At 43.2% G+C, this 25,640-nt stretch overlaps 1 protein-coding gene across 4 annotated transcripts; it reads right to left on the bottom strand.

The window, feature by feature from the left end:
* Positions 1-3,005: 3,005 nt before the first annotated feature.
* On the bottom strand, positions 3,006-25,342 carry jcada (junctional cadherin 5 associated a). 4 transcript variants are annotated; one of them, XM_022192202.2, is made up of 5 exons: positions 25,165-25,342; positions 14,042-14,562; positions 10,885-11,820; positions 6,641-10,257; positions 3,006-5,275 (listed from the first exon to the last, which is right to left on the bottom strand). In XM_022192202.2, the coding sequence occupies exons 2-5, from the start codon at positions 14,407-14,409 to the stop codon at positions 5,241-5,243; spliced, it is 4,956 nt and encodes a 1,651-aa protein (XP_022047894.2). In that variant the 5' UTR covers positions 14,410-14,562; positions 25,165-25,342; the 3' UTR covers positions 3,006-5,240. The 4 variants fall into 4 exon arrangements, with proteins under 4 accessions (XP_022047894.2, XP_022047895.2, XP_051796758.1 ...); XM_022192203.2 differs by lacking the exon at positions 25,165-25,342 and adding an exon at positions 24,876-25,134; XM_051940798.1 differs by lacking the exon at positions 25,165-25,342 and adding an exon at positions 23,007-24,346.
* Between the last annotated feature and the right edge of the window lie 298 nt (positions 25,343-25,640).

Raw genomic sequence — 25,640 nt, 5'->3', positions numbered from 1 at the left:
AGAAAATAATACAAATAAATAAAAAGCATTGAATGAGAAGGAGTGTCCAAACTTTTGACTGGTATGCCTTGGTACTGCCTTGGAATTAGTCCAAAATTGTTGCCCTGTTTCACAATCAATCACAATAGCATCATGACAACAGCAAAATTGTATTGGGATTTCTAAACAATGAGCTGAAACTCATTTTAAAGCTCCGTAATGCAGATGTTTATTTGTCAGATTATTTTTATCTTGTTATCAAATATATTAACTGTTGCTGCTTCAGAGATTACAATATATGTGAAACTAATGTTGCCAAGGTAAAGACTTTTATTTATGGCTTGACTTTAATAGCTTATATGGCTATATTGTGTACTTTATATACAGCATAGTGGAGGAGGATCCATCATGATCTGAGGTGCTTTTTCTTTCAATGGAACAATGCAGGGGCATCAAGCGGCGGTTGGCTTTGCGGCCATTCTCTTGACCGAAGGACCTCGTCTGTGCGATAATGACTGGGTCTTTCAACAGGAGTTCAACACCTGCCAGGAGAATATACAGTGCCTTGTGAAAGTATTCGGCCCCCTTGAACTTTTCAACCTTTCGCCACATTTCAGGCTTCAAACATAAAGATATAAAATTTTAATTTTTTGTCAAGAATCAACAACAAGTGGGACACAATCGTGAAGTGGAACGAAATTTATTGGATATTTTAAACTTTTTTAACAAATAAAAACCTGAAAAGTGGGGCGTGCAATATTATTCGGCCCCCTTGCATTAATACTTTGTAGCGCCACCTTTTGCTGCAATTACAGCTGCAAGTCGCTTGGGGTATGTCTCTATCAGTTTTACACATCGAGAGACTGAAATTCTTGCCCATTCTTCTTTGCAAAACAGCTCGAGCTCAGTGAGATTGGATGGAGAGCGTTTGTGAACAGCAGTCTTCAGCTCTGCCCACAGATTCTGGATTGGATTCAGGTCTGGACTTTGACTTGGCCATTCTAACACCTGGATACGTTTATTTGTCAACCATTCCATTGTAGATTTGGCTTTATGTTTTGGATCATTGTCCTGTTGGAAGATAAATCTCCATCCCAGTCTCAGGTCTTTTGCAGACTCCAACAGGTTTTCTTCCAGAATGGTCCTGTATTTGGCTCCATTCATCTTCCCATCAATTTTAACCATCTTCCCTGTCCCTGCTGAAGAAAAGCAGGCCCAAACCATGAGGCTGCCACCACCATGTTTGAAAGTGGGGATGGTGTGTTCAGGGTGATGAGCTGTGTTGCTTTTACGCCAAACATATCGTTTTGCATTGTGGCCAAAAAGTTCGATTTTGGTTTCATCTGACCAGAGCACCTTCTTCCACATGTTTGGTGTGTCTCCCAGGTGGCTTGTGGCAAACTTCAAACGAGACTTTTTATGGATATCTTTGAGAAATGGCTTTCTTCTTGCCACCTTTCCATAAAGGCCAGATTTGTGCAGTGTACGACTGATTGTTGTCCTATGGACAGACTCTCCCACCTCAGCTGTAGATCTCTGCAGTTCATCCAGAGTGATCATGGGCCTCTTGGCTGCATCTCTGATCAGTCTTCTCCTTGTTGGAGGTGAAAGTTTAGAGGGACGGCCGGGTCTTGGTAGATTTGCAGTGGTCTGATACTCCTTCCATTTCAGTATGATTGCTTGCACAGTGCTCCTTGAGATGTTTAAAGCTTGGGAAATCTTTTTGTATCCAAATCCGGCTTTAAACTTCTCCACAACAGTATCTGGGACCTGCCTGGTGTGTTCCTTGGTCTTCATGATGCTCTCTACACTTTAAACAGAACCCTGAGACTATCACAGAGCAGGTGCATTTATATGGAGACTTGATTACACACAGGTGGATTCTATTTATCATCATCAGTCATTTAGGACAACATTGGATCATTCAGAGATCCTCACTGAACTTCTGGAGTGAGTTTGCTGCACTGAAAGTAAAGGGGCCGAATAATATTGCACACCCCACTTTTCAGTTTTTTATTTGTTAAAAAAGTCTAAAATATCAAATAAATTTTATTTCATTTCACAATTGTGTCCCAATTGTTGTTGATTCTTGACAAAAAATTAAAATTTTATATCTTTATGTTTGAAGCCTGAGATGTGGCGAAAGGTTGAAAAGTTCAAGGGGGCCGAATACTTTCACAAGGCACTGTATTTGCTCTTTTGGACCATCCTGTGTTCCCCTGATCTAAATCCCACTGAGAACATCTGGGGATGGATGGCAAGGGAAGTTTATAAAAACGGACGTCAGTTCCAGACCATGGAATAACTTTGTGAAGCCATCTGCACCACATGGAGCAATGTTCCTGTAAACACTTTCATGTCTAAACAATGTTTAAGTGATCAAGTAGAACTGTGGGGCCACTCACTATTGAGTGCTTTTTTGACATTTTTAGTTCAGTTTATTTTTTTCTTGGCGGGGAGGAGCGGGAGGGAGGGTGCGGCTATGGTCTTGAACTTTTGGTGAGCTGACAAACAGCCTGTTTAAGTTTAAATGCAGTTTTCAGTAAATTGCCCACTCTCTGCTATTTAACCACGCGTGACGTACGTCAGCGGGGTTACTGCATTTGGTGCGGTATCTGGCTGGGTAAGTATGTATGTATGTGGGTATGTCCAGTCAGATATCTCTGCAAGTGCTGAAGTCAGGATAATCAAACTTGGCACTAAAGATCAGTCTAAGGTCCCCTGCTCAGTTGTGGAGTTACAGGTCAGCAGATCAAGTAGGAAGGGATATACGTAGGATGATCAAAATTGATACATAGTGTCATGCAATGGCGTGGTTCTGCCCTCTACTGGGGCCTCGTCTAGTTGTTTCTTGCTCCTGTTTCTCCGTTTTTCATTCTGAAGCTCTACTTACAACCTGGTTACAATCCACCAGCGCAAAATGCAAATACTTGTAATTTTTACTAGGTCTTTAGGTTTTGTTCAGGAGTTAAATTATATAATTGTGTATAGCATTGAAACATGGAACAAAGTCAGAGGCAAAATGCTTCATGCAAATACTTTTATTTATGAAGAGTCGGCAGCACTGTACAATAGCACACACTTGTCTCTATTTCTGACCATTCTTAATGATCATAGCAAATACAGACAAATACGGTGCCTTCGAAAACAGTTCCCTTTTCACAATAATCTAAAAATACCTTGTTCTGTTTTAAATATGTCGCTTAACTTTTGAAAATAAAATATACATTATATGAAATATAACAGTTGTTTATTGGATAGACTATATTGTACCAAATGCAATTATATGCAAATACACCTTCTATGTGACTTCTTACGCATTACATGCACAAAAAAAGAGGGGGAGAAAAGATGCAGCGCTTACAAAAGAAGCTGTACATACCTCTGTATGAAAATATAAAATATAAAAGCAAGATGTGCATCAATAGTCTAGATTATGTTACAAAGAACTTGCAGTACAAAAAGACCTATGAGAATGACCAGATAACACATTACCTGGAGCACAGAAGTACGGGTACTGGGTTGATAACAGGAGAAAGACAAAATCTTGTGTTGAGGTTCCACTGATGAACTTGTGTCAGAGCCACTTCCATGCAAGTCTACAACCAGATCCAACATGTTTAACACCAAATCCAGCTGGATCAAAGAGCGACAGGGTCAAACAAGCAAACCAGAAATTGCAGTTTTAGCTTTGAATTCGGCTATTAAACCCAGTGAATGTTGATGTCCAATGCATAGCATAAAGTCTAGTTTGGTATGTTTTTAAATATCCTGTATTGCTACCCCATAAGTGAAGTGAGTGTAAACCAATTGCCAGTTATGCCCACAACTTATAAAGCACTGATATGTCAGCATTAAATTATTGAACATGTTCAAATACTGTGATAAGTATTCCAACAGCCATGTTCTATACAGCATCAATATTAAGCAACTTCAACTTAATATTACTATTATTGCCAAAAATAACTTTATATATTTCTGTTTTTATTAAAGTGAAATGGATTTGTTGATCCATTATTCCAGTTTAAATTAGAATTTGTAAACTGACAACACTGAATGTGTTACACAGAGATGAAGTTCTCCACTGAAACAGTGTGTACAAGGCACACTGCGATCAGTATAGCTACATCTATCGTTTCCTGCAAAAAGCACTTCTGAAATCACACATAAACTACAATGCGAACAAAGGAAACACCTCACAGTTAAATAAAGACTTCTGTTAATGCCACAAAATGTGTCAATTTTCTTTTGGAACAGGATGAGGATTAATAAAAGACATTTTGGGTACACACTGTGATTGCTGATGCTCAGTCTGAGTAGGGAGGGTGCGAAATATGAATCGCTCCAAATGTAATCTCTGAGTATTTGAAGAGATTATCAGGTGCTTGCTGGTAACATAAAGCCAATAATCTCAGAAGTGCAAATCTAACACTTGTACCAAAAGATAGAGCTTTAAAGCAAATGAGATCAGCTCCTTGAATAAGAGTCCTACTACTGAAATCATGTCACAAACGTGCTATGTATGACAACTATATTGCTCTTGAGTGAAACTATTCAAGGACCACAGTGTTTCTCTTTGCAATCCAGGCTCTCTGAGTACATTCTCTCTAACACAGGTATAAGAATAAAGAGTAGTGGTTTTATTATTAGTTATACACCCAAACACTACACTTCCAAAAATCTAGTCTCTTCTTCACACACATAAGAAAATATACATTTCTTCAGCAATTAACTGCCTTAAACTGATTTTTTATATTCTTAATAAAATCTCTTTTCTTATTTACATTTGGTGTAGATAATACTGATTGTAATGCAATACTGTTACCGTCTTATGTTTTTTCTGTTACATTTCTTTTGTTGTTGAGCAGAAGCACTTTTACATTCATATTTCCACACTGAAGCTCACCAAGGAGCCCAAGTGCAGACAGGAATAATGACATGCATTTTTCTAAAAGCAAAATAAAACAACTTCAAAAAGGGGAAGTCTGCTTGCTTGAGCAAATAAACTTATTGAGAGGTGGAGAGAATGGAAGGATGAGGTTGAAAAGGCCTGGAGAACAAGCACCCATGGTGCCTTTATTTGGCTGTAAAAATGCTCTCGCAGCACCATGACAGTCAGTTCTATGAGAAGTCATGTGTAACAATACTGGAGGGGTCACAGCTGACTGAGCCATGAGTTGAAATGAAAGCCTTTGTTGTTGGAAAAAGCTATTAAGTTGAGAAAGACAGATTTCCACAGTGGTGAAGGCAGTGGTCAGGGGTTACACCCTCTCCACTCGACTGGGATCGTAGGAGTCTGATGAGAAAAGAGAGGAAATAAAAGATGAGACAACAAAAAAAGCAAGAATGACTTTATTTTTTCTTACCAAAGAGGATCTTAAAGGAATAGCTCTGACATTTTGGGAAATACGCTTGCTAGGTGTTTTTGAAACATGGAGATGGGGTCAGGATGTACTCAACCTAGCAACAGAAAGACTGGAAACAAAGGGCAACCGTAAGCCTGGCTCTCTCCAAAGTTCCAAAATGTGCTTACCAACACCTCTACACTTCCTCAACTAATTAATACAGAAGACCTCATTAGTGTAACCCATTTATATACAGAGATGTTAACACAGCACTATTTCTTGGTGAACAACAACTGAGCTAAAAAATTACAGTACAGTGTTCTGCTGGGTAACCTTGGGTTCTACCATTTATGTGGATGTTTTGTTGCCCTGTCATCTATGGGCATCATCCTCCTCAAACACAAAACAAAACCTGCTGGACAGTCTTGTGATACACGTAGCACCCACTCAAACACTGTTTACCTAAACTCCTCAGGAACAGCTCAAGGAATACAACAAAGACCCCATGGCATTGACCAGACCTTCATACTCTCCTAATCCAAATCCAAAGCATCCAGAACAAGCTCAAACCACCAACATTGCCCTCTGTAACCGATAGCTCCCATGGAGCCTAACACTAGTGCATCTCTAGAGATCCTGTGTTGGGGCTATTTTGGTAGCACACGGGATCCTACACAATATTAGGTAGTTGATTATAATGCTGTGACTGATATGTGCTTAAAGCTAGAGCTAGCAGGTAGTTACCTTATTTCTTGAAAGAGACTGGAAGCAGCCTATCTGTCACAGTTTTTATTTAAGTTACATGCACTCTTGTTGCAGTTTTGATGCTATACTAAGCTATCCTTGTCCTGACAGAACACACAGGCATGAAATTATAACAGATCCTCTCTTAACACTCTTGAAAAGAAAGTCAGTAGGTGGAAAGGCTTAATTTCACTCCTTTGCAGACACGTGTACGTGTAGCTACGAACACCATGAGCTTGTAGCTGTATACTTTCTAGTCTGCTTGGAAGACTTGATTTCATCCTTGCACTGTATACTGACACTGCTGCTCTTGCACTGTAGTTGCTGTGTTAAATGGTCACATGTGGACATCCACTGGGGTTCTGCAGACTCTTTTGGACTTGGGCAGATCGCGAAATTTGCATAAAATGGAAGTAGAGAGTATGACACTGACCTAACTGTCTAACTAAACAGTGCCAGAATCAACAGTATTTCTAATTGTAAATGGTTAAAAACATGCTTTCTGTAATGTGAATGCTTCCCTTTGGTGGGAAACATATCAAATTGTTAATCTCCTATTTCTAAGCACCCACCTGAGACAGAGGGCATTTCTTCATCCTCCATGTTTGCGGGGCCACAGGTCCCAGTGCTGAAGCTGACTGGCAGCGTTATTTCTCTCTTGGGAACACTACGAGGTTTAGGAAGCAAGGGAGGCTTCTGGAGCTTGGTGCGCTGCTTTGGTTTGGGCAACTTTCCTCTCCCAACATTTTGCCTCTTGTCAGCTCTGCTAGCTTCTGCCGTGTGTTTATCATCTTTTACCGTCTCTACAGGCTTGTCTTTGTGATCCTCTACAATTTTCAGCTCCACCTCTTCTTCTGGCACCTCCATTTTTAATTCAGCATCTACTTCTTTACTTCCTTCATTGTCTGCTTTTAGTGCAATCTCAACATCTATCTCTTCGATCTCCTCTCTCTCTCTTTGCTCTGACTTAAATACCTCTTCATTCTCTTCTTTTGGTTTGCAGTCTTCTTTAAAATCTCCTAGCTTGTCTTGTGATTCATGTGCATTTTCATGTTCATTTGGGTTTTGTTTATCTTTACTTTCTTCTTCCTCTACCTCCTTCTCTTCTGTCTCTCTTTGTTGCTCAACAACTTCCTCCTTTGTCTCTTCCTGATTTTCTGTTTCCTCTGTGTCCTCATCTCTCTCTTGAGAATCAGCTTCTTCTTCAGATTCAGGACTTTTGAGGCTGAGGCGTCTTATTCGAGACACAGAGTCCAGTTCTTTCAGACGGGCCCGTCTGTCTGTGGTTGACCTGCCCAGAGAAGAAGCCGATGAAGCTGCAGAGGAGTTTAGCTTATCTTGCAGTGATTCAATTAGTTTGCATGCTCCACCTCGCCCCTTCTTCTCGCCACTGCAGATACTCAGTGCTAGCTTTTCATCGGGGGTGACAGGCAGAGACAGGGTAAGCTTACTTGGTGGGAACTCGGGCAGGTCTAGTACTGTCTGAGTCTCTTGACCCTGGCTGTCTTCGCCATTATTGTGATCGCTACTGTGCTTTTGTCTGTCATGTTCTTCTTGTTCCTCTTGGTCTACACTTAGTTCTGTCTCTCTAACCTCCTCTATATCTGCTCCCTGAACAATCAGAGACTCATCTGTGACATGCTCACACTTTCCTATCACCTGCTGCATCTCTTCATTTGGACTTTGTTGTTTGTCAGTGACAGTGGTGTCTACATCGTCCTGACTGTCATCAGACTGCTTGTCAGCCACACCTAAGGCCTCCACTGGAACAGCTATTCCCAGTATTCGTGCTGCCCTCTGCTCAATGGACTCATTTTCAGGAATTCCTTTTGCACATTTGACTTCATACAGATTGCTGAGGTCTTCTGTGGGTAAAGCATTGGCCTTTTCCTGAATCAGTAAGTTCTCTAGGTGCTTATCTGCTATTGTTGACTCATTCTTATAGGTCAGAGGCTCAGAGATGGCGTACCTTTCATCACCATCATCATTCTCAAACACGAAAGAAACCTCCCTGGACAACTTTGTGATGCGTGGTGAGCTATCTCTCTGAGGTGAGGTGCTGCTTTCACTTCTGGTCCTACAGATACTTAAATTCACCTCACCCTTGAATGGCGGAACACTGTCTGATTTAGCTATTTTCTCCACGTTCAGCTCAGCTTCAGGGTCTTTACTTGAATTGTGCTCAGGGCTACCATTGTTTTTAGCAAGTGCTGTTCTGTTTTCCCTGGAGAGCTGCAATGAATGACCGAGATCCTTATGATCAAGTGGAGATGGGACTGAGAGTGAGCGTTGCATTGGCTCTCCAGGAGCACCAGGAGTTTCTGTGTAGACAGTTAGCCCCACATCCTTCAGTAAGGACTCTTGAGGGACTGGGATGTCCTGTCTATAGAGCTGATTTGACTCACTGTGTGGCGGTACTGAGGACAGAAGACAACTGTCTCTGGGGCCTGTTTTGGGAGGTATGGAAAGCTCATTTGTTGGTGGTATTTTGTTGGCATGTGACCTGGAGAAAATACTCCTCATGTCCATGGAATCCAGTTCTGCAGTTGAAGCCAAGGACTTTGATCTCACTTTCATATTGTTGGGCTTTTCTATGTGCAACGGTGGAAGACTGATTGCTTCCCTGCCTGGTTCTGGACCAGCAGTGAAATGTGCTCCTGATTTAAACCAAGCTAGTCTCCTATTCACCCCATCAAATTCATCAGTGCACTGAGCCACATTGGGTCGCTTGCTGATTGTGTCTTCCATCTCCTTATTGATAGTCTCCAATTCACCAATGACATCACAAGGTCGTCGGTTCACTGGCTTTAAGAGAAACTGACCAAAGACCATTTGCTCTGCACTCTCTGGGGGACTGCAGTTGTTCTTCCTAGGAGAGGATGGCTGCTGGCTTCCCTGATCATGCCCCTTGGATGGAGAGGATGGGTCTTGTTGTGCTGGTGGCAGTGATGATGGTTGGGTTGGGCTTAGGCTGAGACGGGAGAAGGCGCTGTTACTGGAGGGATGAAGATTTTTCTGGCCTGTCATAGGGTAGCCATATAAAGATTTACTGTCTGTCCCCACACCACTATCTGTAGTTGTAATGGAGGCAGATTGAACAGGCTCCTGCCCCCCAGGAGGGCTCTGGAGTTCTGGACTTTTTACCACTGTCAAAGGTGAGCCAGTCTGAGTTTCCTGATTACGATACTGGTTTCCAGGCCAGGACCCAGCATAGCACAACTCTTTGTCTTCACTGGCTTGGAGTGCCCAGGCATCTATTATCTCCTTCCTTAATGGAGCCCTCTTGTAATTCCTCATTGACGATGTACTGCTGGTGTGAAAGTGGGAATAGTGGGATTTGATAGGCATCTCGTTCACAGACTTGCTCCGAATGTTTGGACGCTCTTTGAGGCCTACAGCGAAAGTGTCAGTGGCGGTGACAGTCAAGCTTGGCATTGTCTCATTGTTGTTCTGATCAGCTGACAAGTCTTTGTTAATGTTGGACGGTGTGTGAACAGGGACAGACACAAGACAGAAGATGGTTTCACTCACTCTTCTCTTTGTGTTCCTGTTGTTCTCTGCTCCCGAATCTGGAGCAATTTTCTTTACCTGGGTAATGGTTTCCCCAAAGACCTGGTCTGCGTTGGACCCCTGACGAGAAGAGGTTCTTGATAATGGGACTTGAAAGGCTGAAGAGGGCGACAGAGGAGGACGTTGGTTTTTGGGATATCTGTTGTTGCAGTTTTGGTCAGGTGCTGGGAAGTTGTCGACAGTCTCTTTGTGCAAATCACTGTGCCACCTATTATTGTCATTGTCGAAGTCGCTAGAAGACGTCGGGTTAGCATCATCAGCCAATTTGGCAGCAATGAAAGGCCCCAATGGCGGGGGCAAAAAGGCACTGTCGTCGGGTGCAGGCTCCGACACGGTGACGCTAGGAAGCTCATTACGGATGTGGCGTATCTTGTCAGCATCTGTCAGGGAGTTGCCACCCAGAGCTGAGGAAATATGGCGGATACGGGGATCATCAAAGGGAATATACTGGACCCCTCCACCAGGGTGGTCCTGGGTAGTGTACACAGGGTAAAGCTGCTTCTGACTGGACATGCTTCTCTCTCGCTGGGGATCAGGCCAGGAACCCACTGCATGTCTGGTGAACCAGTGAGATCCATCTGGAGCCACTTGTATCTGCTGATACACATCCCCTCTGTACCTAAGAGTAAAAATTACAAAGTTGCATTTTAGCAAAACAGATTTCAAAATGAAAATACTGTAGACTTCAAAAGTAATTCAAGTTGTTTCAGCCAAACTAGTATTATACACTCTATTCCAATGTCTGTTCAGAAATATTCATTGCACATGGTGAGCTATTAACTGCAGTCTCTTCATTGTTATTGTATGTTAATGAACCCCATGCAAAGAGATCTACCACGGTCTTGCTTGGGTGCTGTGTTTAAAAAAATATATTGTAGGTGGTCTCAAATATTTCAGAATGTTCATATACTTCATTACTAATAATTTAAGACAAATTCATTACATATCTTTGCACATATCACTTCTTTTAGCCACTCTCTGAAATCAATACAAAGAGAACACTACAGCGTCTTCAATAAGTCCAACTGAATGTTAGTAATATAAAACTAAAATTAGAATCCATATTCAAAACTTGTCTATGTAATGTAAAAGTGACTTACATATTGTTATGGCCCACAAGTTATATTAGCCATTGCTTGCTATTTTCAGTCATTATATCAAATGCATGCATCAAGAAGCTTCACTTGTAAAGTCTTGAATTAACTCTTCTTCTTTTTTTTTTTTTTTAGAAAAAGGCCTCATCTACCTGTAGTCGACTGCAAAGTCACCATATCCCCGGCGCCCTCCTCCCATTATAGGAGCTCTTTTATATGATGGGGGAGGGATGTATCCTGGCGGTCCAGAGTCCTGGGATAAGTAGTCCAGTTGGGGGTCACCTGTCCTTGATATAGGAAGTGGTGTTCTGTCTCTGGCCTGGGAAATGGCTGAGTCTCTGCCAGACAACACCTCACAGCTTCCCCTGATCTGCTGGTGCATTTCATAAGAGGGAGGTCTGGGAGGTCGGGTGAAGCGGGGCTTTGGTGTCATTGAGAGTTGGTTAGCGCTAGCCGGCCTGCCATTTTCTGGCCAGCGGGGTGCCCTGTAAAGATCGTAGTGTGACAGTGGGTGGCCATTGACACGCCTGTACAATTCCTGACCAGACGAAGATATGTCCACAAATTGCAGGCTCTCAGGCTGTAGCATCCTAGGCAGGGACTGGGATTTGGCTTTGGTCCTGGGATGGACGACCATGCCCTCTGGTGTCCTGGCATGTAGCCGTTGCTGCTCCTGTGCCCAACGCTCACCCTCACTCTGTGACAGCTGGCGTGCAAAGCTGACAGCTGGACGCCATTCATCTGTCCCCAGACTCTGACACTTCCTCTCAGATGCCATCCTCCACTGATGGAGAGCAACTTCCCTCTCTCTAGAGCGGGCCTGGGCCTGAGCCTGAGCATGGGCCTGCGCCTGGGCTTGGGCTGCCCATCGCTGCCTCTCCTGAGCAGCCCTCTGACGCTCCTCTGCAGACAGCTCTTGGCCTCTTGCTTGTTGAGGCCCTTCTGGCCTACTGTAACCCCCCTGTCCCCCTCCATGGGGGTCTCTGAAGTCAGCATAGTCCAGCAGCACTGTGAAGTCCTGACCTCTCCTTCTCCAGTAGGACACATCCTTGGCCTGTGACTGAGGACCTCTGGTGCCATCACAAAACCTGCAAAGAAACATACAAATAAAAGATGTCATTAGGCTTCATATGAAAAGCTTGTTGGGTAATGACTAAAACCCCACACGTCTTTCCAGCACTGGGCTTGGTTTTTGACACTCTCTAGCCCAGACAATCTGAAAAACAAAGATTCTTTTGTCAATTTTGTCATACGCATTGTGAATTTGTTTCAAAAGAGATTGTCTGTGAGTGCCTCCAGTTATGGATACCAAGATAACCTGAACACAAATCCTTTGTGTTATAGCTTATTTAGACACGAGCCAAAGCAATATCGTTAGATACTTCATAAAACTGAGCAAAGTTATGGGCACTTTGAAGCATAAAAGTAAGTAAATAATCACAACATCCATCCATTATCTACACACCGCTTAATTCTCATTTGAGTTGTAGAGGGGTTGGAGCCTATCCAAATGGGGGCCATGAAAAAGATAACGGGCAAGAGATCACAGTCAGTGAACAGATTCAATAAAAACTAAGAAAGAATCTCCCACTAGATGGAGACAGATGACCATGAGTAGCAGTGAAGTGTTTGTAACTGATTTTCTATGGGGCATAATGAACACATTACACAGTGACAAACTTTGGCTGTTTGTCTCAGATGTCCTCCAAAACAGATCAAAATTTTGAGGACGTTCCACTGATAGTCTTTGAATTGCTGTTCTTTAGAGCTTAATCCGAGAAAATGAGTGTAAGGAAAGCTTCCACTATGTCTCTGAGAAGATGTTTGCAGACCTGATGGACTACAACAAGACACAGTTGGTTTCTATATGCAGCCTGATCATTTCAAGCTATTTGTGGAGTGACAGACTGACTGACAACGTAAACAAGATGCAAGCACAAACATACTCCCCCTTGAGGCTGAGGCCGCTCAGTGTTCTTGACATTTCCATCCATGATCATCACTGACCAGGGACGCTTGCTGGAGGAGGAGGGATGGGGGCTAGCTGTGGCAATCTGCTAAATTTGAGGATATCTCATGTAAGATGCGTTACCATCATTAGTCTAATTGGGTCTAAGTAGCACTGCCTAGTGGGAGTGCCAAGATAGGCCTGTTCCTTATCTAAACTAAAGCTGCCAGGCAAAACGGATTTGGATGAGGGGAAAAAAGAGGGATGAACAAACAACAGACTAAAATTGCAGAACATATGTCTTAGCAATTCCCACATTCCCAATAGAATCCTCTGATATCACTGGCAGAGCTGCGACATGAAAATGCAGATTACTTGTCTCAAAGAATAGAAATGAAAAATGAAAAAAACACGAACACAACCACTGACATTATTCAAGGTCATCTGACTATTTTGAGATGCTCCGTCACTGGCTGTAGCTAAAAGGGATTATGGGGGGAAAAAAGTCATCCAAATAAAATGTAAGGAAAGGGGGAAAAAAATCTGACAAGCCTGCCTAATTGTGTGGACAAGTGAACATCTGTATTGACTTTGTCTCAGTTACAGCACACTAACCCCCAGAACTCGTGCAAATAGGCAAACTAAACAATCCTTAAAAAAACAGGAACAGCCTTGCTGTTTCCGGGCACTATCTCCGGAAATATCATACGTTCTATCATACAGTCCTTACCCGAGAGGGTTTCAATTGCATAACTCCACACAGCGCTAAATATAGCCTATCGTTCATATACATATTTAAATAAGCCCTATATGAATCCTGTATTATTGATGGGTATGCATTATGTAAGCAGGTAAAATGACTGTGAAACAATGGAAGCCAGTTAGGCTTATTGGTTATGTATGAAGGCAGAATGGGGAAGGGGGTATCCTGACAAACTTGGCAACCTGTGTGTGTAAGACTGGGCATGCTCAAATGGGGCACATAGGTTTGCCCAAAAGCTGTTTTGATTACAACTCCAAGGTCCCATGTGGGAGATTAAGACTCTAGCACATATTATCCCTCCTCCTCTGGCCAAAACTTGATTGGGAAGAGAAGGAGAAAGGGGAATACAGAAGAAATGAGAGGAAGATGCACACAAGGGGAAGAACAGAATCTAGAAATGGCAGGAGTCACTGAGCAGCAGTTCCATTTACGATGTGATGTTCTTGAGTTATTTCAGTTCATTTATCTGCTTTATCAGAGCACCATGAGAACAAATGATGACATCACGATTCAATGAAGGGCAAGTATAAGCAAAATTAAGACAGGACATGTAAAAGGGCCGAACAGGACCTCGTCACTGAACTTAATCATGTCTTACCCACTGTCTGAGGTCAGGGATTCTCCTAAGGAGTGGGTGTCAGTTTGGCTCCGGCTCTCACCCTCCCGTCTTGGCTGGCTCCTGTCCCTGAGTTCGTTGTTGTTGTTGGGACAGCTGCCATCATACACCTGGGGCTGCCTAGTTCCACCACCGTTCCCATAGGGCACCAGAGGGCCTCTTTCATAGCCATTCACTGTCCTGGGGCCAGGCCTGTTCTCGAGTATTTCCTGGTGTTTGCTGTAGGATGGCGGTGAGGATGAGGGAGGCTGGTGGGACGAGGATGCAGGGGCTGGTGTAGGAGTGGAGGAGGTGGGGTGCTTGGGCAGTTTATATCCATGAGAGATGAGGAGGTCCTCTACGCTGTACATGGTCGCATTTGTTTATGCTGGTGTGTATTCTTTTTTTCTCTGCTGTATTTTTGTTAGAGGGGGCGGAAGGTAGGTCGGTTGTCAAGGCGTCTCTGCTTCTTCCCTACGTGTAGCGGCAGGATCACCGGCACAGCTGCGCAGCTGAGGCCATCACTGGAAAAAAGAGAAAGAGAGGGACGACATGAAGAGACAAGAAGGCAGACAGAGAAAAGAAGATGACGATAAAACCATTATTGCTGCTACCCGTGTCCAGTTTTTGTCAAGGGTTCCAACCTTTGTGGACACTTGAGAGCACAAAACAAAAAAGAACCCACATTCTGAGTCGCCACGACAAAACCGGTATCTCCCGCCTTCCCAGCAGCCATTCCCTCCCTCCTCTCTTCTCCTGTGCTCCTAGCAACAATCCTCTTTCCATTTTACTCGGACAGCACCAAAACGGTCCATGGTCCAGAACAGCAGAGGAGCAGGAGGTAAACAAACACCCTGAAAAACCACCCACAATAGCATGATCATCAATGGCGACAGGAGTTTCAGAGAGCTGCTGGTGCTGCAGTGAAAACACAAAATGTCACTGTTTACAGTGGCTCCCTGCAGACTTCCATACAGTGGCTGTCAGGTGGCTGTTAGCAGCCTTCCACTGCTCATGTTTTGCATCAGTGAGGCAACTGGGGAATTGTATTCTTCTGTTCATCTCCGCATTTCAAAAGTATTTTGTGGTTATAATCAGAAAAGATGGGAACATTTTTTCTGATGTATGCACTGAATGAATCTCAAAGTTGGATTGGGGTTTAGATAGTCCAAAACCCATAATGAAAAACAAAGAATGTCAAATCCATGTACACTACCAGTCAAAAGTTTGGACACGCCTTCTCACGCAATGCTTCATTTATTTGTGCTACTTTCTACATTGTAGTTTAGTACTGAAGATTAACACTTCTTTGTTTACAACATAATTCCACGTAGTAGATTGATTAGATTAGATTGCTAATCAAAAATAATTACTCTGCCAAGGAACAGCGGTGTTCGTTTGTCTGTCTGTGTGAAACATTACTCAAAAAGGAACGAATGGATATGGATGAAGCTTTCAGGGAAAGTCAGAAATGACACAAGGACCAGGTGACTACATTTTGGCAGTGATGCGGTTTATAAAGTCCACGGCTTTGTTCGGGATTTCCCATTGTCAGATATAGCTGCCGGCACAACGTCTTTTCGGTTGCGTCTTCGTCATGTCACGAAACCTCATCTTAGAGAAATACTTCCTGTGCCCCTGGAATTGTTACAAACTAAAAGCCCATAGCATTCAAAATACGCCTTCAAAATAAAAGCCTGGAGGAAACAGCTATTTTAAGACTAGCAAAACAAAGTCTTGCCAAAATTGATGGACGGATTAACAGATCTTTAAAATAGTAGTTTACACATGATCCGGTATAAAAACATAACATGCACATGCATAACACATGCCTGTGCCAGCGCAAGGTCTTTTTTTATTGAAGATTTCATCCGTTGGAAACGATATGTCAACTGAGCAGCCTTGGCGGAGTGCTGTGCTCTCTGAGTGCTTTTCTTGTTCCATATGTATTCTTTTATACTTTTGATGTTTCTGTAGAAAATAATTCAATACAAAACACTGAATGAGGAGGGCTGCACAATGGCATCGTGGTTAGCACTTTCGCCTTGCAGCAAGAAGATCCCCGGGTCAAATCCCGGCCTGGGTCCTGGGACCTTTCTGCATGGAGTTTGCATGTTCTCCCTGTGCATGCGTGGGTTTTCTCCGGGCACTCCGGCTTCCTCCCACAGTCCAAAAATATGCTGAGGTTAATTGATGACTCTAAATTGTCCGTAGGTGTGAGTGTGACTGTTTGTCTGTATATGTAGCCCTGTAACAGACTGGCGACCTGTCCAGGGTGTCCCCTGCCTTCGCCCGAGTCAGCTGGGATAGGCTCCAGCACCCCCCCGTGACCCTAGTGAGGATAAAGCGGTGTATAGATGATGGATGGATGAACACTGAATGAGAAGTGTGTCCAAACTTTTGACTGGTAGTGTATACAGCAGAAAAAAATCAGAATTGACAGACGCTAATATGATCTGTCAATTTAGGAACTGACACAAAATTAATCAACAATCGATTATTTGCATACCCCTTGTGGTGAATTTTTAAAAATCTTGTTATTGTGTACATGTTGTTGTTTTGTACACTGGAAAACACATCAAGAATAAGCAAAAACAATCAATCTTGACTATATATGGAGTAGGAATTTCTGTGTCATTTTTCTTCAGAAAGCTTGTTTTCCCCTAACATGTATGGCTTGTTTCCAACATTACAGCCAGCCATGGTGTAGTGTAGAGTAGTTGTGCACTGTGATCACAGATGTGAGTGAGCTGGTGTGCTCAAGCTGCAGGAAGGGGAAGGTGCATTTTAATAATAATGGCGTAGAGTAACAGCTAAGCCATTTTAATGCAGAAAATTATTATTTTTTAAGGGTAAAATCAACAACCTGAGACAAACTTTAAGTTATTTACTGAATTCAATATTTTCTGCTTTTCAAAGTGAATTTTTGGCAATTTTCTTGCTCTCGCAAATTGTAAATTGAATGTAATTTGATTTTAGAATGTTGGTCAAACAAAAAAATCACCTGAGGCAGAGGGAAAATGCTAAATGGATTTCAAAATTTTCTAAACCAAACAATTAACAGACAAATGGACTGGCATCTTATTTAATAAAGAAAATACTAATTAGAAGTGTTTAAATTAGTGCTGTCAAATGATAAAATTGTTTAAATCAGATTAATCACAGGGTTGCTGTGGATTAATTTTGATTAATCACGATCAGTATCATTAATTTTTAATCTAAATTAATCATGTTTCATTTTGCATGCGCAAACAGACTCAAGAAAGAAGAGAATATACTGATCACTCAACATGTAAAGTGTTTATTAAACACCTTTAAAGGTTCATGTTAAATCTCAGACTAATGCATGCTTTGCATTAATGTGGTGCTTTAGGTGGAAGTGCTTGGTGAAATGAAAACTCCTTCCTGCAGAGTGTTCGTATTACTGGATGTCGGTCAACTGTTCTGTCTTGGGTCTTTTTTGTATTCAAATTTCCCACCGAGAGGGCAAACGTGCTGTTTAGTAGGGCCTGACCGATAAGGATTTTTTGACACCAATTCCAGTGTTTGGCAGAAAAAAATTCTGAGAAAAAATATTTCCTGAGGTAACAAATCAAAGAAGAAGTATAGTTGCATTCTTGCAGGTTTCTATACAATTAAGAGTTGCCCCCTGTTGACTGTTAGAAAGAAAACAGGTTTAAGGCACTTACTCAATGGCTTCAGTTTACAGTTTACAGTACATATTCAGTCTGTGGTGCAAGAACTAAGCTTGAATAGTTGCTCAAGATGCCACAAAATGGACCACTCTAAGTCCCCTTTATATTTCTATCTGAAAAACATTCCAAAATTCAGTCAGTAACAGCTCCACAATGGTGAGACCAAACCAAACAAGCTTGGGCTCTATAGATCTATGGATAGAGACACTTGAGAGAATTTTGCAATACCGCAAGTCTCTTTGTGCCCAAAAATGTCTACAAGTATTAATATGAGGGACTGATGAGAAATTGAATTGATGATGCCCAGTGTGCATCTGCTCATGATGTAATGCCCTTGATGAAGTCATGCTTGCTGCCTTGTCAACAGGACAGATGCTGCTGCAGCCCACTCATTCAATACTCTCTACTGGAACAGACTGCCAACAACCTGGCTGTCCTTAATAAGAAATGGCATACAGGAACAGCACTGTGAGAGTCGTTGCCAGAATCAAATGCTGTTCAGACGGTTTAAAAGCCAATCACACTTTGATTGTTAAATGGCAGAGCCAAATTGCTTGTTTTTGCTTCTGAAAAACTGACGGCCCATGTAGCCTCGCCTAAATGTATTCAACTGCAAACAGATTAGCATTTGTTTTGCTTCTTAGCATTTGTTTAGCCATGACAGGCCCATAGAGAAGAAAAAAAATCCATCTATAAAAGGAGTCCTGACTCAGAGGGCAGCATCACTACCTCTCTCAGTCCTCCCTTCCCTCCACCTTGTACCTGAACCCTAAGAGAGCCTACTAGGTGATTAAAAGAATCCAAGACCGTGAAATGCCACTCTCTTCGTATGTCTGGCTCTCTAATGCGATTATCTTTTTAATTTAAAACCTTAAACCTGTTAGTTTTGGAGGATTGACTCTTGGCACTTACCCAGTTAATACTCTTGTTGAGTTTAACTCCTTCCATTTGTGTTTTGAGTAATCTCAAGAAGAAGGTGGTTCTGAGTTTGCCACTTGTGAGCAACATAATTACAATGAGAATGGATTTTGGTTTGCTTCATTTGCTTCAAGATGAGGATGCAGACCTAGAGCATACACAAATTTTATTGACTGTTATTCCATGAACTTCAGTTGAACTTGTGCTGGGAAACAGGCCAGTGAAGATGTTCAATAAATCACACTGTGTCTGAGAAATACTGAAAATGCCAAAAATGCAGTCGAAGATGGTAATGCTTGTCTTTACAGATTAGCTACCTAAACTCACTTAATATTCATGGATTCTTCTTTAAACTTTTTCTCCAATTGCCCAGGTTTTAGATACACTATTACCTGGATGACTGAGAATCTTCAGTCTTCTTTTTCCTCTGTACTTTAAACTAAGATCTCCCTACAGCCTGAGAGAAACACAAATCACACTCTGAGATCACAATCCGATTGGTATCAGTCCCCTTGCCTTCCTGTAGATGAGGCCTATCACTTCAACCAGGCAAAGACTTAATTAAGTCAGCCTGAGGTCAAGGGCTTCAATAATATGATAATTCATTTGTGTCATGATATTTGCATATTAACCTGTCTTAACATTCATATGCTCTCTAATATACCTAAATCCTTCATTTGAGTCAATTGCTCCTGGTGTCATCACTAAATGAGGATTATCTCCATCATCAGTAAAAGTGAGGATTTCCTCCTGTAAAGTGACCTGCTCTAACCCCCCACCCCCTCAACCCCTGCTCCTTCCTTCCCATGACAAGCTCTGTTTAAATACCCCTAATGCTGTTACGCAATGGAATTACCCATTTTATATCAAATAAAACCTCGGACTCAAGCAACGGTACGCAACAATGGCCAGCTTTCATCCCCCAAAACACAACAACATTGTGTTTCACTACAATGCCTTCTTGTGTGAAAAAGGACGTTGGCATTGCTGGCTCTTGGATTTGGCAACTGGAAAAAAAAGGGCTGATCTGCTGTATTTTTAATGACATGCCTCACTCAAAGAGAGAACTTCATGCTATAGTTTATGGTAAGCATATGCTGCTAAGTGAGCTAAAAATAAACAGAAGCACATAAAGGCTGGCCTCCTCACATCACGCTCACTCTAATGAGCCACTGTACACTACTACTGTCACATCCTTCATGAAACATATAAGACTGGTGCTTTTGAGGTCAACTGAACTTTTGTCAAGGCCATGGTTTGTTCAAATAAAAACAGATAACAGCATTTTATTTTAGCTGTGTGAGGTGGTGGTGGGGGGGTCTGTGCTCTTACTGGTGGCTACACCACCGGCAGGCTGCAGGGGCATGACGGCTTGCAGGTTGACAGTTTGGTGTCAGCTTCTTATTCATGGCCCAGCTGAGATGAGGGCACGGTGAGGAGGTGGGGAGGAAGTGAAGCACAGGGACGCATGGGTGGCAGACAATGCAGGACAGAGACTTAAATCAGGCCTCGGGGAGGACAGAACTGCAGCGTTAGAGGGTGTTAGTAAACAGCCAAGCTCGATGCATGGACTACAGGCCTAACATGGTAAAGGTTAGCTGAATAATTCAGTCTACATAAAAAAACAACTTTACAAACAGTAAACAGTTGGGAAAGTCTATGAAAATATAGACTGTATAACGAGTTTGAAGCAGAAAACAGAGGACTTTGTGTACTGTACTCAAAACACACTGAGTACCCGTGATTAAAGTTGTCCCGATGAAGACACAGACGTGTTAAGAGTACATTCTCGCTTAAAGTGAAGCATTACGGATGAAAACAAATCTGGATTTAACAGGCTTCAGCATAAAGGCACCACAACAAAAGAAATCTCAAACCTCAAACACTAGAGCCTGGAACCAAAAAGACGATAAGCCTGCTTCCTAAAATATTCCACAAGAGCCGCACCTCTCCAGCACATTGTTCCCAGTCTCCTTGGATCTGTAACAACTGACCCGAGTGGGTGTGTACTTGGCAAGTCTCTGGGCTGCATCTGTTAGGACTGTGTGCGCACAGGGGTTTCTCAGGGATGACAGCCCATCACATTCAGCAAACAGCAATGCTCTGCAGATTGTTTATCTATGTGACATCACTGTGTCCAGCGGAGGGGCCGTCTCTCTTCCTGAGGAAGTGCGTCGTCGTGGGGACGGAGGAGAACCGACGATGTCGCAAATGTTTCCAATCAGGCTCTCTGCAGGCTCCTGTTTGTCCTGGGGAAAGAGGTTGAAGGCTTGTTTTTGGCTGAGGCCAGAGGAATAAACAGCCTGAACAACCTCAAGCCATATTTTACCCAGAGTGACCCTCTGTGCACTCCACTTCAGGTAGGACTGTAACTCAGCAACATGAAGTGTGGGCATATTATCTGGGGAGCTATGTGCCCTCTGGACACTCGCCATCCATCAGGAAAATCCCACTGGGCTCAGCAGCCACTGTAGTTTAGGGAAATTATGACCTACTGCAACAATGAAAAATAAAGGCTGTAAACTAACATCTCTCACAAAACAAAAAGATTTCATTATCCATTACAAAACAGAGCTCACCACCACGTTGCAACCCATGTGCTCACTCTAGGAAACACACCCTCCTGGTAGCAACAGGCAGGGCCTGTGCATTGTGAGTCAATTAGCTCATGCGGAAAGGTTTAGCCAAAAAAACACCCACAAACATTATTTTGTTGAGCATAACCCATGGCAACAGTTGTTTTGCTTCTGTGAATGGCAGCTCACAGACAATAGCATGTGGGCTGCTAAGATATTCCCGCTGCATTGCTTCAGTCCAAAACTTATTACAGTCAGACTCCACTGGCAGAAAAATCAAAGGCAGGATGGGATGGAGAAAGGGGTCAGGAATTTTGGGGAAGGAGGTGGGGGTGTTTTTATTCCTCCATATCCCAACACATCACAGTCTGCAACACTATGGTCTGGTTCTGATTCATTTCAGACTGTCAAGAAGTAGTCCAGCCAAACATTTGTCCTGTGAGTTTAATGCAGCGTCAGTGGTTTCAATCCAAAGGAAATTTTCAACAACTGGCTCATGCACAAGAACAGTATAGCTGATAGCTCATTAATGCACATAGCAACCAGTAAGACACTGACAATGTGACGGTAATTGTGTCAATGGACTCATTTTCTATTGTGTAGCGAGGCTTAGCTCAGTTCAGCTCAAATGTAGCCATCTGACGTCATGAGATTTTCTTCAGCTGAATGCATCCTATGTGGAGGGAGATTCGAGGCTCATGCCAGTGTTTGAAAATGATCATTTGAAATGAGAGGAGAAAAAAAGTCATAAAGGAGAGATTATTAAGCATGCTAATCCACATGGCTTCACAGTAGGCTTCACCTGCACTGAACTATTCCCAGCCCGTGCTGCTTCTGAGCCTGCCAAACTGGCTTCATGGTAATTAGTGTCTGTCAAGGTCCGGGACTTGCTTGAGATGACAGTGGCATGGTTTATCAGCCAGAAACACAGTGATCAAAGGGTTAGCACACTCTGGCTTTCTGCTAATCAGATGTGGACTCTGCATGCCTCCTGCTCAGTATTATAGAGGGAGAGGTAGTAAACAATCCAGCAGAACTAACATTTTCACTAACATGGAATCCAACTCATGCATCATCGAGGAAGCTTAAGCACATCAAGAGAGTAACATTTACAGACAGTGGATAGGATTTTGTTGACAAATGACTATAATGTCCATTACAGTTGGGATGAAAAGACTCTCGCACACAGGGGAACCAGAGTGCTGTCACGACAGATAGCTGATGAATGTGGAAACCTACTCTATAAACACATGAAAATGAATAGTCAGGTTATCTTAAGGGCTTCATCAATGCACTGGCATAAAACTGTTACACAGAAATCACAAAGCAGGCAGTTCGAGTCACCTGCCAAACATACGGGCATCTGCCAGATCGCATCCAGCCAGGATTTAACAGCAGATACACCCAGCGTGCATTCTATTTCTATTCATGTCTACGATTCTCACTCTCAGAGGCACACTGGCAGATGTCAGTAGCTTTCACACGTTTTTGGCTGGCTACATCCACCAGCCTTCCTCCTGCCTGCGTCACCTCTGCTCTGACATCACCATGTGACATCAGGCAAGACCTCAGAGGGGATCCCTGTAGCCAGGCAAACATCAGATGACTTTCAGAGGTTTGCCTACAGCTACCCAATAGCAGCAAATACTCATTTTCTTGATGCAATTGACCTAGAAATGATGTTGAGGGCTAACAGCGAAAGGGGGGGAGCTCTCTAGAAAAAGATGATTAATGCACACACATACACACACAATTCCTGAAAAGGAAGTTGTCCCTGACCTCACGAATCACTGGCTTGTTGATCCACTCCTGAAAGTTGAACTGGTGACTCATTTCATAGCCGTGGAGGGCCTCTCCAGTTTTGCTGACCAACCCTTTCCTCCTTCTGCTGGAAGGAATTAATGAGCTGCTTCCCTTCTTAATACACTCCCCATCCCACCATGCTCCACACCCCCCTCCTCAGGGCTTCTAGCACGGCCTTGCATTCCCACACCATCCCAATCTCAAGGATGTGTGAAAGACCTACCACGTAACATGCATGCCCTTACACACACACTTTTCCTTACCCATTCCTGTGAAAATGCACATTCACTGGTGCTGGTGTGGGCTTTAGCTTAAACTGCTCAGCTCCCGTTGTCTACAACGCCAGCACACTCCAGAGTTTAGAAAATGTCTCTTTGCTGACATTTCCTAACAGCTTTCCATGTAAGCTCACTGAGCTATGAAAGGTCTTGCAAGAAGGAACAGATCAGTCCTGGGAAATGTTAATAGTACTGTCATAAACAGCACTACCAAAAACAATCAGACTTGAAAGGAGGCCAAATGTGAGCGATCTGATGGGATAAATATGGCCCACATACACTTTTAAGAGCAAAGCTGTAAAAACGAGGTAATAACAAAATCTTCAACTTGAACTGGTCAGGTAAAAATACTGGCAATTTGGCCTCTAGAGGTCCCTCACTGTCAGTAACAATTTATGTGCAAGACCTTCTAAAATTAAAGCCACTGAGCCACTGCAAACACTGGGTCATAATTTGAGGTATAAGGAAAGTGCAGAGCAGAGGCAACTGTTTTATACCATCCAGCCTCGTAGGCCATTAAATAAAACCACTCAGTAAAAACGTTTAAGTCCAACGTCCAATACTAGAAGATAAATCACACTGTTTACCTGTTTTTGCAAACTGACAGCAGGATAGCTGCCGGCTGCACATTCGTGCAAGGTTATCAGACAGTGCGTGCAGGAGGCTGCATGAGGGAAGGAGAAGGGAGGTCAAGCAGCAGCCATCATCATGCAAACATGCTGCAGGTGTGACAGAGTGACAACATGCAAACATCAAAGCAACCTAAACTTGGCAGACCATTTGCCAGGGGCTGTTTGTAGCTCATTTCCATCACCATTTGGTTCTCCTCAGCACCTGAGCAGAACCTAGAGCTGCACATTACCGGACCCGAGTGTTGTCATCGTGTCGTTATGAAATGATTGACGGCTTGGCATAATGCTAGCCCCGCTGGTTCCGTTGCAGGATGCTGTCGTAGCATACTAGCCTAGCCCCGATGCGCGCAGTTCACAGATGTGGGGAGAAGCCACGCGACATTCCGTTAAAACATCTGTCTGTTTACGGTTTCGTTGAGTCAGACCTGCTTTAATAAGACTTAACCTCTTATTGGGATATGTTGTTGTGCTCGGTTGAATTCGGCGCTTGGACGACCCACTATGCAGACTGTAATTCAATGAGAGCTCTGTTTTGTAACTCCAGCTGCCTGGTGTAGCCCATCACCGTGGACGTCACATCAGTGAAGAAATTCAAGGAAAAGCAATTCTACAAGTTAAAACTGGATTAAAGTAATAGTTGTTTGAAGTGATACAGACTCCTTCCTGAATACCACCCATGGCTGCAGTATTTCACTTAAGTCCTCAATTAGAGTTAATCTCAAAATAAATCTCTACGTGTCAGCTAGGATACATAAAACTGCGTAATTTGAACGGAGTTTGGCCTCTTTTCTTCAGCACACAGAGCGGCTCACAGCGCAGCTAACGCTAGCCTGCTAGCTCCATCAGCAATCTTTAACCTTCAGCTGATCGGAGCGCGTCCGCACACAGAGGCGGTTGCCACCGCACTCGCTTCAAGTTAAAAAAATAAAGCCCACCGTCCTCCCACTGCTTCGCCTTCTACTGCAGGGTCCTGGCAGAGTCCCGGCGCCTGTCCTGAACCTCCAGCCCCGGCAGAGGACCACAGGCAGTCGGGCAGTGGAGGTATCTGGCGCGGCTCGGCTGCAAGTTGAGGAACGGCTGGAAATGTTAAAGGCAGAGCAGATGCGCTGTCTGCCTCCTCACAGCTGCTGCCTCCACAGCTCAAGTCTTGAAAAAAACAAAACACAAGCCCAACAAATGCCCGAGTGAAAGGCGGAGTGTCCCTCGACCTGGAGCCACGTTTACCTGTGAAATGCGTTGTTGCGTTGCCGCCTGGTCCCGACGCTCATCTCTGCCGCCGCTCTGCTCGGACTGTGAGGGAACAGCCCTCTACAGCTCCGATCCAGCCGGGAGGCAGCTGGATCCTGCTCAGCAATAAGGTCACTCCACTCTCACTGTTTCAAGACATACTCATCTATCTATCCATCTATCTATCCCTGCATACCACACAATCTTACACTCTTACAAAATTTGCATTCTGTAATGACTGACATGTGATTAATTGGCATCACAGTGATTAATGTCAGCCTGTGAAGGTTACTTGCAAATAAAAATGTATGTAAGCTTATCATCATCTCCACATATCTCTTTCTGTATGCGTGTAACTGTTTAATACAGTAGCCTTTGCTGCATGCACAGGTCATAAATTATATAAGATGTGATAAAAATATGTATGTCAACCTTCCTTAACTCGCTGTCTTTCTATTAACTTATGCAGAGCT

The sequence above is a fragment of the Acanthochromis polyacanthus genome, chromosome 20 (assembly GCF_021347895.1).
Source record: "Acanthochromis polyacanthus isolate Apoly-LR-REF ecotype Palm Island chromosome 20, KAUST_Apoly_ChrSc, whole genome shotgun sequence".
Lineage (NCBI taxonomy): Eukaryota > Metazoa > Chordata > Actinopteri > Pomacentridae > Acanthochromis > Acanthochromis polyacanthus.
Note: the sequence above shows the minus strand (reverse complement) of the source record. Positions and strands in the feature narration are given on the sequence as shown.

Excerpts from the sequence above, each read along its gene's own strand:
- jcada (XM_022192202.2), bottom strand. The coding sequence starts at position 14,409 with ATGTACAGCGTAGAGGACCTCCTCATCTCTCATGGATATAAACTGCCC. Across the intron at positions 11,821-14,041 it reads TCCCTGACCTCAGACAGTGG|GTTTTGTGATGGCACCAGAG; the intron begins GTAAGACATGAT and ends GTTTCTTTGCAG. Across the intron at positions 10,258-10,884 it reads GACTTTGCAGTCGACTACAG|GTACAGAGGGGATGTGTATC; the intron begins GTAGATGAGGCC and ends TTTTACTCTTAG.